Source organism: Chinchilla lanigera, unplaced genomic scaffold, assembly GCF_000276665.1.
Source record: "Chinchilla lanigera isolate Chin_1 unplaced genomic scaffold, ChiLan1.0 scaffold00076, whole genome shotgun sequence".
Lineage (NCBI taxonomy): Eukaryota > Metazoa > Chordata > Mammalia > Rodentia > Chinchillidae > Chinchilla > Chinchilla lanigera.
Window position 1 is genome coordinate 11174629 of NW_004955477.1, and position 14629 is coordinate 11189257.

The window sequence follows — 14629 nt, forward strand, 5'->3', positions numbered from 1 at the left end:
AAAAAAAAAAAAAAAAAAAAACAAACAAACAATATAGAACCACCAGGACCAAGGTTCCCAACCTGGATGGAGTGGAGGAAAGACATCCTATGCCAGATGTTGCACTCAATTTTTCTGAGATAATTTGTTCAAATTTCACATGAGTGGTATGATTGAAATACCTGGTGAATATTTAAATTTTAAATATTTATTATAGTAAATGACATATTGCTGTTAATCCCCCTTCAAAATGCTCTCATTCGTGATGAATGTACCAAACCATCCCATCATTTTCCACTTTCTGGCTCCTGTAACTAGTACTGCAATAAACATGAATTGGATATATTTTAAATTATTTTCCTAAGGTTACTTTGGTGAACTGTAATTAATATATTAAATTTAGAACATTATATTGATATTAACTTAAAAATATGCAATATATTACCATTTTAAATCTCCATGATATTGTTTTGAAATTCTGTATTATTCTGTTATTTTTTAATGTTTTTTTCAGTTTAAAATAAAAATAATTCAAAGTTATGCCTTAATTCTGGTTCCGTACACTGTTGTCTCTACCTTTATGGTGTTTTCTCAAATCATACCTTTATATATTATGTGAATTTTTAATATAGACTTTTGCTCTTGTCTTTTGAAACATATGAGAGAATAGGAGTCACATGTCAAATACATAAATATTGCTTCAGTATTGTCTTACGTAGTTACTTCTGCCAGCATTGTTTGTTCCTTCCTCTGACTTCTGGATGCTTCCTACAGTTCTCTTGTTTCCACTGCAAAGACTCCCCACAATGTTTCTTCTAGGGCAGGTCCACTAAAAATGAATTCCCTTCAGGACTTCCTTTATGATCTTAGTATGAAGTTGGCTGTTAATCTCATTGTAAATGTCTAGTGTGTGACAAGGCTTCTCTTTGTTGCTTTGAAGATTCTCTTTGTGCACTGACCGTTTGTATATAATGCAGTTTTGTCTTTTTAAAGCTTATTCTTATTTCAAAATTTTTTCAATTTTACTTTACTTAATACTTTCACTTGTTATTCTCTAAATGGACAAAAACCAATTGTATGTTTAAGTGTACAACATAATGTTTGCTATGTGTATACATGGTAGAATGACTAAATCAAACTAATTAACATATTTATTACTTACTTTTACCTTCTAGTAAACTATTTGTGCTGACATGTTACTTTTTTGGCAATCTTTAAGATTTAGCACATTGTTACTGATTATGCTATGCAGTGACACTATTAATTTATTTCTCTTAGACACAGTTTTGTACCCTTTGAAAATATCTCTCTAATGTCTGTTGTTCCCTTACCCCATCCCCCAACTCCCTGCTAGCACTGTTCTACTCTGCTCTAGAGTTTGAGATGCCTTATATCAGTGAAATCATGTGATGACTACCTGCTGTGCCAGGCCACATAATAAAACTTCTGGGTTTATCCATGTCATTAAGAATAACAGAATTTCCTTATTTTGAGGTACTAATTGGTATTGCACTGTGTATACAGGCCTCATTGTCATCATCCATTCATCACGGAACGACACTTAGGGTTTTCATATGATTTGTGCATTGTAAATTCACATTGTGAATATTGCTGGAATGGACACAGGAGTATTGATATTTCTAAAACATACTGATGTCATTTCTTTTGGATATATACTAAGTGGCTATAACGCATTTCAATGTACATCTCTTGGAGCATCACATGGACAGTATTAGTTGAGCTTCTTGGAGGTGTTGAGTCAGGCATTTAGTCAAATTTGGGAAATTTTTGTCCAGATTTCTTCAAAGATTGTTCCTGTCCAGTTTTTCTCTTCTTGCAGGACTTCTCTGAGGGATATGTTGGTGAGGCTGTTGATATTTCATAATTAATTTAAACATTATTCATTTTGAATCATCTCCATTGTTCTACCTTTATATTCATTGGTTTTTCCTTTTGTCTAGCCACACTGAACCCCTCTACCATTCTCTTGAACCCATCTAATAATTATTTTTATTTTAGATATTATACACTTCAGATATAAATTCCTTTTTTCTCCCTTTGACAATTGTCTGCTTATTGGAATTTTATTTGGTGAGATATTGCTATGCCAGTACTTTCTGAATTCTTGCTCATGGCTTACTGTAGCTCTTATAGCAGAATTAAGATCCATATTTTAAGGTTTTGTCCAAAAACTCCCATACCTGGGATTCCTCAGGGACTGCTTCTGTTACACTGTGCCTTAGTGTGTTTTACCTGCCTTGTCAATTTGAGTTAACCTGGATATTTTGAACATTGTGCTGTAGGAACTCTGGAAGTCAGGTTATATCCTTCAACCCAAGGTTTCTTCTTGTGTTTTGGTGGCTTGAACAAGCAGTTTATCTAAACTCTTTTATAGAGATTCTTCTTTCTTGTGTGGCTTTTGAAGTCTCTATTCAGAATCATAGTTATCAGTGAAGGACTTGACAGAGATTTCCTTTAAATGCCAGAGAAAAAGTGATCTTCTATTCTTTTTAGATTAATTCTGGACTGTGACCTCAAATGACTATTATCCATGGCATATAAACTCTGCCTGGTCTCACTTTGTTTGTGTGTGACCAATATTAGGGTCTCACCACAGTTCTCCCACATCTGGTGCTCTGACAAAGTGGATTTTGACAGTTCCCACAGTTTAATCACTGCTTTAGCACAGGGATGGATATTGTAATTCCCTACCTTAATTTTACGCAGTACCATGTTACAAAGCTGTTCTCCTGCCTTTAGTTTGTGTCTGTGGAATCTGGGTGTGCACTAGGTTTAAGAAGTCTCACAGCGTCAGTGTGTCTGTGTCGGGCATCTGAGTCCTCACTGACTCTGCTTCTCCCCCAGAGTTCCGGCTGGTCAATGGCAGCAGCCCCTGTGAGGGCCGTGTGGAGCTCCAGGTGCAGGGGACCTGGGCACCCCTCTGTGCAGCCCACTGGAGCCTAACAGACGCCACCGTCCTTTGCCATCAGCTCAACTGTGGAAATGCAGTGGCCACACCAGGAGGAGGCCATTTTGGAGATGGAGACGCTCCCATCTGGCCAGATGTGTTTCACTGTGTGGGGACAGAGTTTCATTTGTTGAGCTGCCCATTCAGCACCCTGGGCAAAAGAGGGGCTTATTGAGTTGGACAATCACTAGGCCATATGTGAAAGAAATGTGATAAAGTGGGTGTGTTAACATGGTGTAGGCCATACAGGTAGGGCTATGCTTGAGATTAGTTTAGGGAGAAGAAAGAATAAATAGACAGCCTGGCAAGCGCAAAGTCGTGAGTTCGATTCCTGGTACCAGAAGAAAAGGCAAAAAAAAAAAAAAGAATAAATAGACAGGACACACAGAAAATGAAGGGGGCTCAGAGAGACAAAGAAACAGATGCCCTGATAGGTGGACAGCTAACTGCCTCCCAGTGTGCAGGAGCTGGGAACTCTGTGATGCTCCACAGTGGCTTCTCTCTGTCCCTCCCAGGTCTCCCTGGAGCCCTTAGGCTGAAGGATGGACAGAGTCGCTGTGATGGTCGTGTGGAGGTCTCTCTGGATGGAGTGTGGGGCCGCGTCCTAGATGATGCCTGGGACCTGCGTGGTGCCAGCGTCGTGTGCAGGCAGCTTGGGTGTGGAGAGGCCCAGCGAGCCTATGACACAACTGCCTCTGACCGTGCAGCTGTCCCAGTGGGGCTGAGCCAGGTGCGCTGTGAGGGCTCAGAGACCCGCCTGACCCAGTGCAACGTGTCAGTGTCCCGGCTAGTGCCCGTGGGGTCCTTGCGGGATGTGGGTGTCGTGTGTTCTGGTGAGTATGTGTCCCAGGCCTCCTCTGCCCTGGCTGTCATAAAACCTGGCAGGTTCTTACTCACCCTCTCCTCAGAAAGCCTTCAGGTGCGGCTGGCTGGGGGCCCTGGCCGCTGTGCAGGGCGTGTAGAGGTGCTACAGGGAGGCTCCTGGGGCACCGTGTGTGATGACGCCTGGGACCTGAAGGATGCCCATGTAGTCTGTGGTCAACTGGACTGTGGCCATACCCTTAGTGCCCCTGGGGGTTCCTACTTTGGATCAGGATCTGGGCCCATCTGGATGGATGAGCTGGGTTGCCTGGGCAATGAGTCTGCACTGTGGCATTGCCCAAGGCCAGCTTGGGGTCAACATGACTGTGGGCACAAAGAGGATGCTGGGTAGGTACCTTCTGCTCAGGTAGGTACAAGCTCAATTCTGTCTTTCATATACCTATCCTTTCATGTCCTCCTTTCCAACTGGCCTCTCTGTCTGCAGAGTTCACGGATCTCAGGCTGCAGAAGTATGGACAGCCATGCGCAGGGCGGCTGGAAGTTTTCTACCATGGAAGTTGGGGGGGAATCTGCCATCTCCTGAGCACAGCCTCCCTGGGGATCCTGTGTGGGCAGTTGGGCTGTGGGCCCCAAGGGCAGCTACTGGGCAGGCCAGAAAGCTGGCCTTCCCTTGGGGTTTTCTGGCTGACTTCCATTCAGTGCAGGCCTAGGCACGACAGGTCCCTGTGGCAGTGCCCCTCATCTGCCTGGGACCTGCATTCCTGCTCCAGCAGTGAGGAGGCCTGGGTCTTGTGTGCAGGTGAGTAGGAGGGGATGTGCAGGTGTCTGTGAGGGTGTGAGGGGTGGTCACAGCCATGAGACTCACAGTTGAGCATGGGCCACATGGAGTGGCCTCAGTCCTTGGCTTTCTCTTTGTGGGAAGCAGGACCACTGGACTCCTGGGCCTTTTCTGATGGCATCTATCAGGGAACTTGTGTATTGAGCTCTCAGGCTGTGTGGTTACTCTTCGTTGAATAGAAACATTTCTGGTTCTCTGGGAGAAAAAATTCCTTGTTACAAAGACAAGAAGACAAAGGGAAGGAGCAAATATGTTCCACAGAGTGTGAGGCTACTGAGCTTGCAAATGCTGAGATGGGTCCCATTTTGCCATGCAGAAAACAAGCCAGAAATTCCTGAGGATTCTGAGCAGACCCTTAACTGCTCATCCACGCTCAGTTGCCCAGGTACCTTCTTTCTATGTCGTGTTCTCTCTTTCCATGCCATTGGGGTTCCTGAGCTAAACACTGTGCTCTTTTCCAGAGGAGGGTGCACTGCGCCTGTGAGGTGATGATGACTGCTCGGGGCGTGTGGAGCTTTGGCACGTAGGCTCCTGGGGCACCGTGTGTGAGGACTCCTGGGACCTTGCAGATGCAGAGGTCGTGTGTCGCCAGCTGGGCTGTGGTCAGGCCGCGGATGCCATGCGGAGAGCCGCCTTTGATCCTGGGTCAGGGCCTGTGTGGCTGGATGAGGTGGGGCGCAGTGGAAGCGAGGCTTTCCTGTTGGGCTGCCCTGCAGAGCCACTGGGATATGGAGACTGTAAACACAAGGAAGATGCAGGGATGCTCTGCTCCTTGGTGTGAGTCAGGGCGGGGAGGAAATGCAGGGACAGTGTCTGTATGTGTCTGTCACTTTCTGTGGAACCAGGTCCTCAAGTACTGGGCCTTCATGCATAAGGTCCCATTTGCTGCTTTAAGCATAGGCTTATTTCCTCCATCTTTTTGGACTCTTGCCATGTGTGGTGGGACACTGCTGCTAGGTGTGGGCAGGTCCATGCTGTAGTGTGCTGCCTTTCCTCTTCATCTGGGTGTTCAAGACTGCATTTTTCCTGCTTGTGTCTCGGGCACCTCATGTCACATGTCACACTCACCATCTTCCTGTCTGTCAGTGGCCTGAGGGGCCGCACAGTTCCTCAGATTGCACTGGTCATGGAATGGCTGTACCACATGCCACTCAGCCTGTCTCCAGGAGTTCCATACCCATGGTGATGTACACCCAGTTGATGCCAACTGCTCTCTCTGTCCATCTGAGTGGGGAATCCAGTGTGGGAATGAGGTCCTAGGTTGAGAGCATCCATATCTCAGGAGATTTCCTTCTATGACTATGAGGTTTGGCTCTAGTGCACTGTGGCCTCTTGAACATTGTGGCATTTTTCCAAGGGAGAACTGAGGACAGGGGTAGTCAGGGCCATCAGAGGTTTCCCTTGGCACACACTGTGACATCTACCTATGTCCTCCTCACTTAACACTACCAGGAGTAAGAGAACTGCTTAGAATCTCCACCTGGACCTTCTACTTGGTCCCACCCACCAGAGTTCTGCACTTGTGCTGCTGTTCCTTGTAAAGTTGAGCCCTATCTGGGAAAGCACCAGCTTTTCTCGGTAGCAATGAAACCCAGGTGTTCTGAGTGCTGCACCTTCTTCCTCAAAGTTTGAAGGTATCTAAGCCCAGGTTCATAGTCCCCAAGGCACATAGGAAGCCCTGCCTTTGTGTTTGTCATAGTAACCCCCTTCTTGGCCCCTGGACCTGTTGCTGAGGCCTGGATCCTGCTGGAGATTGCCTGCCTGGTTCTTGGCTGTCTATTGGGTCTCATCTTCCTGTTCCTGTGTGTTCAGCGGAGCTGTCCCAGAGCTGCCTACCTGGGTATGTATACATGCCTAGGTATAGAAAGAGATTTTCTATCAAGAGGGTAGGGGATTCTTGGGAGACTCCAACAGTGATATGCCCCTCTCCCCTTTGGTCATCCTATTAGCCACTCCTTCTTGAGTGTCTCTACCCATGAGATGTTGAGGCACTGAGCATCCTGGACTTGTGTGTCACTGTGTTTCTCAGATGAGGTGTTGAAGACAATCCCCACCTCTGGCCCACAAAGTGTCTTGAGAACAATCCATTGTGTTACCAGTATGATTGATGTTCTCAGGGGTAGGTTCCGGGCCTGAAATCCTCTAGCCTCACTGTACATCTAGCATCTGTGTGAGTGCTTAGCTCCAGTGACCGTGACTGTTCTCAAGGGGATGATTCCGACGACGAGGGCTCTCAGTGTGCAATAGGTTCTAACATGTGGTGTACAAATGTGGGTGCTCCTTAAAATTCTTGTGTGCCCTTCACAGGTCCTGGGATGTCACAGCGACTGCCTTCAGTGGTGTCTATGAGGACAATGAAGTTCTTTCTGTGGAGGATAAAGAGCAGAGACCCTCAGTGTCAGGGAACCTGGTGCTGGAGGAGTATTGTGATGATGCTGAAGAACCTGGGGAACACTGTGGGGAGGAGACAGGTGTGGTGGAGGAGTCGGGTCTGTAGGAAGGGGCTGAAGCTGGAAATTGGTTACATGTGTGGGGGCAAGACAGGGCTAAGTGCCAAAATCAATCAAGCTACCTCCATCCTGAGAAGATTTTCTTCCTGCCTGAGACAATTGCAGTCAGTGTTAAATAGGCATCCTTGTGTCCATGATTCTAACTTTGTCAAAAGTATAAATAAAGCCCCTACCTTTGTTTTGGAGTTTCTCTTCTCCCATTTAGATAAAGGGCTCCTCCTGACATCACCTTTTGTCTCTTGTCTTTATTTTCTAAATCTCGCCCGTGTTTTTTCCTAGGACCATCGAAACTGTGTGGGTCATTCCAGGATCACTGCTGAGATTTGAGTGTTGCACCTGTGGGCCTTAGGGTCCATCTCACTCTTGCTCTTCTACTGCTTCCACGATGTGAGCTCTGCTCAGCCAGGGCTAACATTGAAAAGCCCTGAAAGCTGCTTCTCTGTCTCTGCCATAATCTCTGATCTGGGTCTTTCTGCTGTGCCCCTGTTCCTTCTAGGAAGCACCTTAGACTCAATCCTCTCATGGGCTGATGTGGTGTTAGGTCCTTCGTTTTCCTCTGGGTTCCATTTGTGGTTGCCCAGTGTCCTTCCCAACACCTGGTTGATGATGGGCTGCATGAGGTGACTTGGATGGATGATATAGGCATTTGGGGGCTTCCAGCTGGGAAACTTTCTGTCACCTGACTTACTACATGCAGTCCTTGTCTGTCTGTCTGTCTGCCTGCCTGTCTGTCTGTCCATTTGTCTGTCTGTCCCTGTGTTCCTCAGTGCTTACCAGGAGCTCAGCATTCCTGTGCTTCAGAGTAATCCATGATGGTCACAGCTCAGGTCTTTCTCATTAAACTTAGGTGTGAAGCTTTACAACATGGACTTTTAAGCTTAAGCTGGGTTAGAAGATGGCAGTGAACCCTGGCCCAGTACATCAGGACCCTGGGCTGACCACGGGTCCATGACCATGTCTGGAGGATGGGATTAACCTGGGAGGCTGGCATCTGTCTTGTCCTCATTGTTCAAACAGATTACATTAAATGTATTGTGTACTGTCCCTCCCAATCAACCCTATGAGGCTCCACCATGACCTTCCTTCTATTCTGGTCCCATTTCTCTGTTTTGCCTTGGACTCCTATCTGGTGTAAGTTTTGTGTGTTTCCTTCCCATCCTGTTCTTGCAGTTTTCATTATGTGTGTGAGTGACATTCCCTGATGAAGTATGTGTGATGAGCCCTCCTGTCATCTCTGGGCAGGAGTTGTTCTCCCTCAGTAGGTGTTGGATGCCCCTGAAACTCTGTCACAATGGTTCTGGTCTTGACAACAAATCTTGGATGTTTGATGAAGTGGTTACTTTGTTTGTGACCATACCTTAGAGACCACTCCTTCTGCTTTTATGGAGGATCACATGCTGCATAACCACACCAAGTTGTGATTGCTGTTGTTAATAGAACAATCCATGCTCACACTTCTTGGTCACCTGCACTCACAGCCATGCCTACACATGAGCACTGTCATTACCTCCCCACAGTCATCAAACCCTCCATGGACACTCACATCCAGGGCCATATTTTCATGACCACACCCTCTCTGGGAAATAAGTTTCTTGGCATTCTATTTCCTTGCTGTCTGGAATAGTTTTACAAGTGAATGCAAATATTCATGGTCTGATGAAGCTTGTGTCATGAGGATGTTTAGATGAATTGTGGACCTTCACGTGTCCTGGTAAAGAATAGACTTATGTGGTGTTCTGTTGCAGATGGGAACACTCTTGTGTCCTGCAGAAAGATGGATCTCCTAATGTAATGTGGAGAATAGACCTACATGCTGTTGTAGGAAAGCTTTTGATCTTGGTCTGCATTGAGCTCTTTGGATTTAGGCACTTTTCCAGTTGTCCATGGCAATTTCCACGCCATATAGATCTCTATGCAGTTTGGGACTGGGCCATGTGACATCAGGACTTGAAGAGGACTATGGAGGTTTGTGACTTGGATAAGTCAGAGTAGTTAAAGTCTCGGTGTCTATAGGGGATTCTAATAGCAGAAGTCTTTTTGGATCTTCACCTCCTTGTCTGTTTTCTGCTCTGACTGAGACTCTCGCCTTCTTCCTGGCTGTGCTACAGGCCTCACTGTCCCCTTCCCCTTCTCACTTTCCCCATGCTGTTTGTCTTGTACCTGGCTGGAATTATCAGGCCTCTCTCCCCGTTAACATCTACTTAGACCTTCCATAGCATGTTCTTCCACTTGTGCCTCTGTGTACTCAACCATGAAGTTATTTTCTGGACAGTGTTATGCCTTATTTCTAGATGTCTCCCTCTGAAAACTCATGCTTCATTGGGAGGGTTTTGGGGAGTGACTGGGTCATGGGTATGTGATCCTGGATAATTCTACTGATTGATTTAGCATAGTTCTGGGTGTGGATGATGGACTTACTGAAGAGGCAAGACCTGCCTTGGGGGTGGTGGCAACAGCCAATAGTTTCTAGCCTGCCTGGGATAAATAGGGAAAACAAAACGAAGACTGCTTCTTCCTGTCTGCCAAACCATAGAGTCTTTACCTCTGCCTTGCCACTCTCTCACTCTCCCTCACCTTGGATCCAGCTTACTATGGACTGAAACCTGTAAAGACTATGAAGTAAGAAAAACTTTTCCTCCCTTAAATTGTGCTAGTTGAAGATTTTGTCTCAGCAATGAAAATTTATATAAAACAGTTTATTTCAAGCTACATTGAGACATGGGTACACTGCCTCCCTAATATGTCAGCATGTGCTAACTAGAGTTCAATTTTATTTTTGTGTGATTTACACACATCAAACTCTTGCATGTTCTTTCTTTGAATCTGACAAGTACATAAAGATATATGTCAAAGGTTCTTAAACTAAGCAGACAATATGCTGTTTATACGTGCAGATATGATTTATTTCACTTATGAGAATGATCTCTAATTGCATCCATTTACCCATAGAGTCCTCGAGTTTACCTTTCTTTACGGCTGAATGAGTAAATCAAATCTGAAAGCTACAATGGATATTGTGAAAGGGAAAGAAATTGCTCAAAAGTAAAGAACAACTGGGATAAGGGAAAGGAGAAAAGAAAGAATGAAGGAAAGGAAGAAAAATATATATATATACGAGATAGCTAAGATAATTGTACCACTAATTTCTATTGGTTTATTGAAAAGAACAGTTAATGTTTAATTGTTTGGTTAATCTTGCATGTCTATATCTGGTAATCTGAGCAACTACTTTGAAGATAACAATACGTAATACAATAACCATTGTGAATTTCAATTATCTTTTTTTGAAATTCTGTATTGTTTTTATTGTTTTTGTGTTGTTTTGTTTTTGCTATTTTGATTTTGTTCTTTTCCCTTTAAGAAAAAGAAAAGCACACAGAAGAAGATATATATTACATATTGTGAAATGGGAAGAAGGTGTTCAAAAGGTTAAAGAACCTAGGGCAGGTGAAAGGGGAAAGGACAGCAGCGAAAAGGGAAATAATGCAAGTCAGTTATACTATTAGTGTCGTTTAGATCATTAAAAAATAGGCTTGTGCTAATATTGATTGAAGAAATTTTTATGCCTATATCATATACCCGGAGCAACTACATTAAAGATAACATGTATTAACTATTGTTATTCTCCTATTATTTTGTTATGAAATTTTGTTTAATTTTTATTCTGAAAAATAAAAAACAATATAAATCTCAAATTCCTATCAAATTTAAAACCTTGCCAATCTCTTGACTTTCATCCACGTTCCTTTCTACTTTTGCCTCCCACCCTTCCACAGTCCTAAACTTTTCTGTATAACGTTAAACATGCTCTAGAATTTCAAATAATGGGGAATAACACAATGTGTCCTCTTGTGTGTCAAGGTTTTCTCACTAACACATGATGTTTTGCAATTTCACTGGGGCTGTACGTGTCTGTCTTTTTTTAAAATATTGCTTTGTGTTGTTTATATTGGTCAGTAATATTTGTTTTCCTTTTCTTTCTGATACACATCTGATACACATTACTTTCACTTTTTGAGTATTATGAATACCACAGTTTGTGTTTCTCCTTTCTTTCTAATAGACAACTACACTATATTCATTTTTTGAGTACTATGAATAAAGCTACTCCAAGCTTTCTCCTGTGAGCCTTATTCACAGGCATATGTTTTGATTTATCTTAGGTGTAGACATTCAGAGTCATAGATTAGGAACATGTTTAGTTTTATGAGAACTTGCTTCATCTCACTCCTAAGTGGGCCCAATCAGATATCTCCCTGCCAGCAATATGGGTGCTTCAGTTGCTTCTCATCCTTGCCAATAGTTTGTATTGTCAAACTTCCTGGTGTTATTGAGTCTAATGATGCGTAATGGTATCTCATTGTGTTTTTAATTTATTCTTCCCTGGTGTGAAGTGAGACAATTGTTGGGGTAAACAGCCTTGGAGAGACCTTACGTGTTTTGCTTGCTTCTTCCATCAAATCCTCCCTCTTATTAACTTTTCTTGTAGTTATTTTTTTGTATTTTCACTTCTTGAATTGCATTCTTATTGATTCATCTATCGTATTTTAAAAATTGCTTGTATTTTTAAAGCTTTTTTGGTTCAAACACGATTGAGCAAAAGGAGATCTAGATCCCAATACTTCCTGTCTGCCCATTGTCAACATCCTCCACCAAATGAGGAGCATGATTGCTGAGCCTACACTGACACAGAATAATCATTCAAAGTCCATAATTCACATTAGCATTTACTATAAACCTAAATTACTATCAGAGACAGATTCTCCAAAGGACAGTCATATACAGTTGGAAGGAGCAGAGCTCTATAAGGGCACTCATGTTTCTTAGTAATCTATGTTTCTATTCAGAGAAGTTGAGGAGTGGAGAATTTTTTTAAAAAATGTATCATTTATTTAACTAGGCTCTTTGTAAAAAAATTTAGAACACTAATATGTGAGGTTAAATTCCATTTGTCAGATTAAAAACAGATCGCAAGTAGCCCTGGAACTGTGGAACGGCTTTGATTTTTTGTAAAATCTGGGAGTTCACTGTCTTCTGATTGACCTTGCACTGCTTTGAAATTTGGTATTGCTCTTTGTCAGTGTTGAAGATCTCACCCTCCTGGTGCCTGGGCTTCTGCAGCTTCTTCTTCTTGAAGTAAGCATCAGTGAGGTGTTTGGGGATTCTCATGATGCTGATATCAATTTTTGTGGATGTGGCAATGACAAATTTCTGGTGTGTCCTACTCAGAGGAACGCAATTAAGGTTAAGAGGCCCAGTCACAAGTAGCAAGCCACCGGCCAACTGCTTCAGGAAGACACTCTCTTGCCCAGTGAGGATGATCAAATGGTCACAGGGTGATGATGGCTCACAATTTCCTCATGTGCTTACCGAAGGGTTTTTGCTGTGGCTCAGCAGCTTTGGAGGTACATCTTCAGTAGGGTAGTATCTAAGTATTCTTCCAAGCTTAACCACTCCAGTACCAGAATTCTTGTCACCACCAACTGGTTTGGTGACAGTAGAAAGAACCTTCTTTTTTTTTTTTTGTCAGCCTTAGATTTAGCTGCTGAGTACTTTCTCTCATACAAAGCTTTTCTGGAATACATAGCAGATCGGGCGTATCTATCATTCCTCAACAGGGACAGGATTTCAGCTGCAGTGGGGCTGTCCCTTCTTGGACATTTTAGCCTTAACATTACACTTTTCACCAGTACTGGCAGCATCAGACTTCTTGGCTTTGGGTTTCCTCTCTTCAGTATCTGGCTTCTCAGTTTTCTTGATCACCATCTTGCAAAATGGGAAAGAATGAGAATTTCTTAAAGGTGAAAATGAGGGAGATTACTTCAGATATTTTGAAACCATGATCCTTGGCCACGAGGTCTATCAAATATGATGTCAGCCTGAGGTTGGACACACAGTTTTTGGGAGGAGCACTCTGTGGAGGTTTCCAGTACATGACTGTGGGCCAGAATGTCTTGTGATAGTTTCTTTCAGTTGTGTCAAACCCCTCTTTCATACCTTCTGGCTTTATCCATTTTTGTTACAGTTAACATAAGTGACTCTGTTTTGATTCTGACAACTTTATTTCTTTTTTATAATTTTTATTTTTGTCAGTGCATGTTTGTAGTAATGTTTACATGCCTTGTGTGAAGTTGGTACATGTACACAACCCATCTCCATTCCTTTATTTTATCCCTTTTCCCACCCCACCTTCCTCCATCTCTTGGTCCTTTTCCCATTTGAGAAAGATCCATTCCTCCCATAGTTTCTATATTTGGATTTCCCTTCTGTGTGAATTCTTTTCCAATGCCTCTGGAGTTGTGACTTCTTTTCAGAGTATTCTACTCTTAGTATATTGATTGTGCTTCTCTGTACTGTGAATTTTCTCACTTATAGTGAAGGATGATTTACTGAACAAAGTTTTCCTACATTTTTAAACATTCATATAGTTTCCCACAAGTATGAAGACACTTATACCTCAGTGTGAAAGGCTTCTCCACATTCATCATGTTCATAGGGCTTTTGCCAATGTGGAGACCCTGTTGCACTGTCATGTTTGACTCAGGGCTGTAGGATTTCTCACATTTATTTTACACATATGGTTCCTTCTCTGAATGCTTCTTCTGTTGTATAATGAAGTTTTGCTCACACTCAAGGAAATCACAGGATTTCTCCCCTGTGTGTGTCTGATATTTAGTGAGATCACTTTTTTTATAGTTTTCCTCCCTACCATAGCAATGAGAGCTGACTTCTCATGGACTTTCCCCGATTCACTATTTTCCCTACAGGCCTATTCCTGGTATGTGTAATACATTCTTTTTAATAATTTTGCTTGATTGGAGAGGACTTTGCATTGTGCACTATACTGAAAGTCCCTTTGTCCAGTTGGAATCTTGGTGTGCAGACCAAAATCCTCAGGACATCTCAGGGATTTCCCTGTTTTACTGTACTCATTATATTTCTTTCCAGCATCCATCTCACCAGGCTACTATGAGGTTCCATTGCTGAACAATTTTCATTATTTATAACTACCGAAATATGGTTTGAGCTTAAATAAAAATTAGACTGAAGAACTTGGGAGCTCAAGTCCTAATGTGACTATCTCCTCAATTGATGTGTGGGTGGTGGTAAGTACAACTTGCTACAAACATTTTCCATGACTTTCCAGGCTTGACTGAATTATATTATCCAGTTTCAGGACCTCTGGGAAACTCTAATGTGGGGGTTCTACCACTCATGGTTCTGCTTCTTGCTGCAGCTTAAAGATCACCTCAGGTTGGGTGATGAAATGTGTCAACATGAGCCTGTGGGTCTCCAGCATCATGTCCCTGTACAGAATCCACTGAGCATCATCCAGCACCTGGCACTCCTCCTATGTGATGTTCACAGCCATGTCCTCAAAGGATACCAACACTGGAGATTTATTCATTTTCTGTTGCTTGAGGAAGGACAGGGAGGGCTTTGGACAGATGGAGAGTCAGAGGTAGGGAAGTCCACAGTAGCCATCTGAGTGATGCAGAGCCAGAGAATCCA

At 43.2% G+C, this 14629-nt stretch overlaps 1 protein-coding gene and 1 pseudogene across 1 annotated transcript in view; one reads left to right on the forward strand and one right to left on the reverse strand.

The window, feature by feature from the left end:
* Nucleotides 1-7323, forward strand: part of LOC102015716 (scavenger receptor cysteine-rich domain-containing protein SCART1-like) — a 16308-nt gene extending 8985 nt beyond the window's left edge. Inside the window, 8 exon segments of the mRNA XM_013503025.1 lie at nucleotides 2845-3054; nucleotides 3463-3784; nucleotides 3860-4154; nucleotides 4157-4175; nucleotides 4254-4568; nucleotides 4924-4992; nucleotides 5069-6447; nucleotides 6915-7323. Coding sequence (XP_013358479.1) covers nucleotides 2845-3054; nucleotides 3463-3784; nucleotides 3860-4154; nucleotides 4157-4175; nucleotides 4254-4568; nucleotides 4924-4992; nucleotides 5069-5388 — 1550 coding nt within the window. The 3' untranslated portion in view covers nucleotides 5389-6447; nucleotides 6915-7323.
* Nucleotides 7324-12034: 4711 nt separating this feature from the next.
* LOC102008096 lies at nucleotides 12035-12883 on the reverse strand (annotated as a pseudogene).
* Between the last annotated feature and the right edge of the window lie 1746 nt (nucleotides 12884-14629).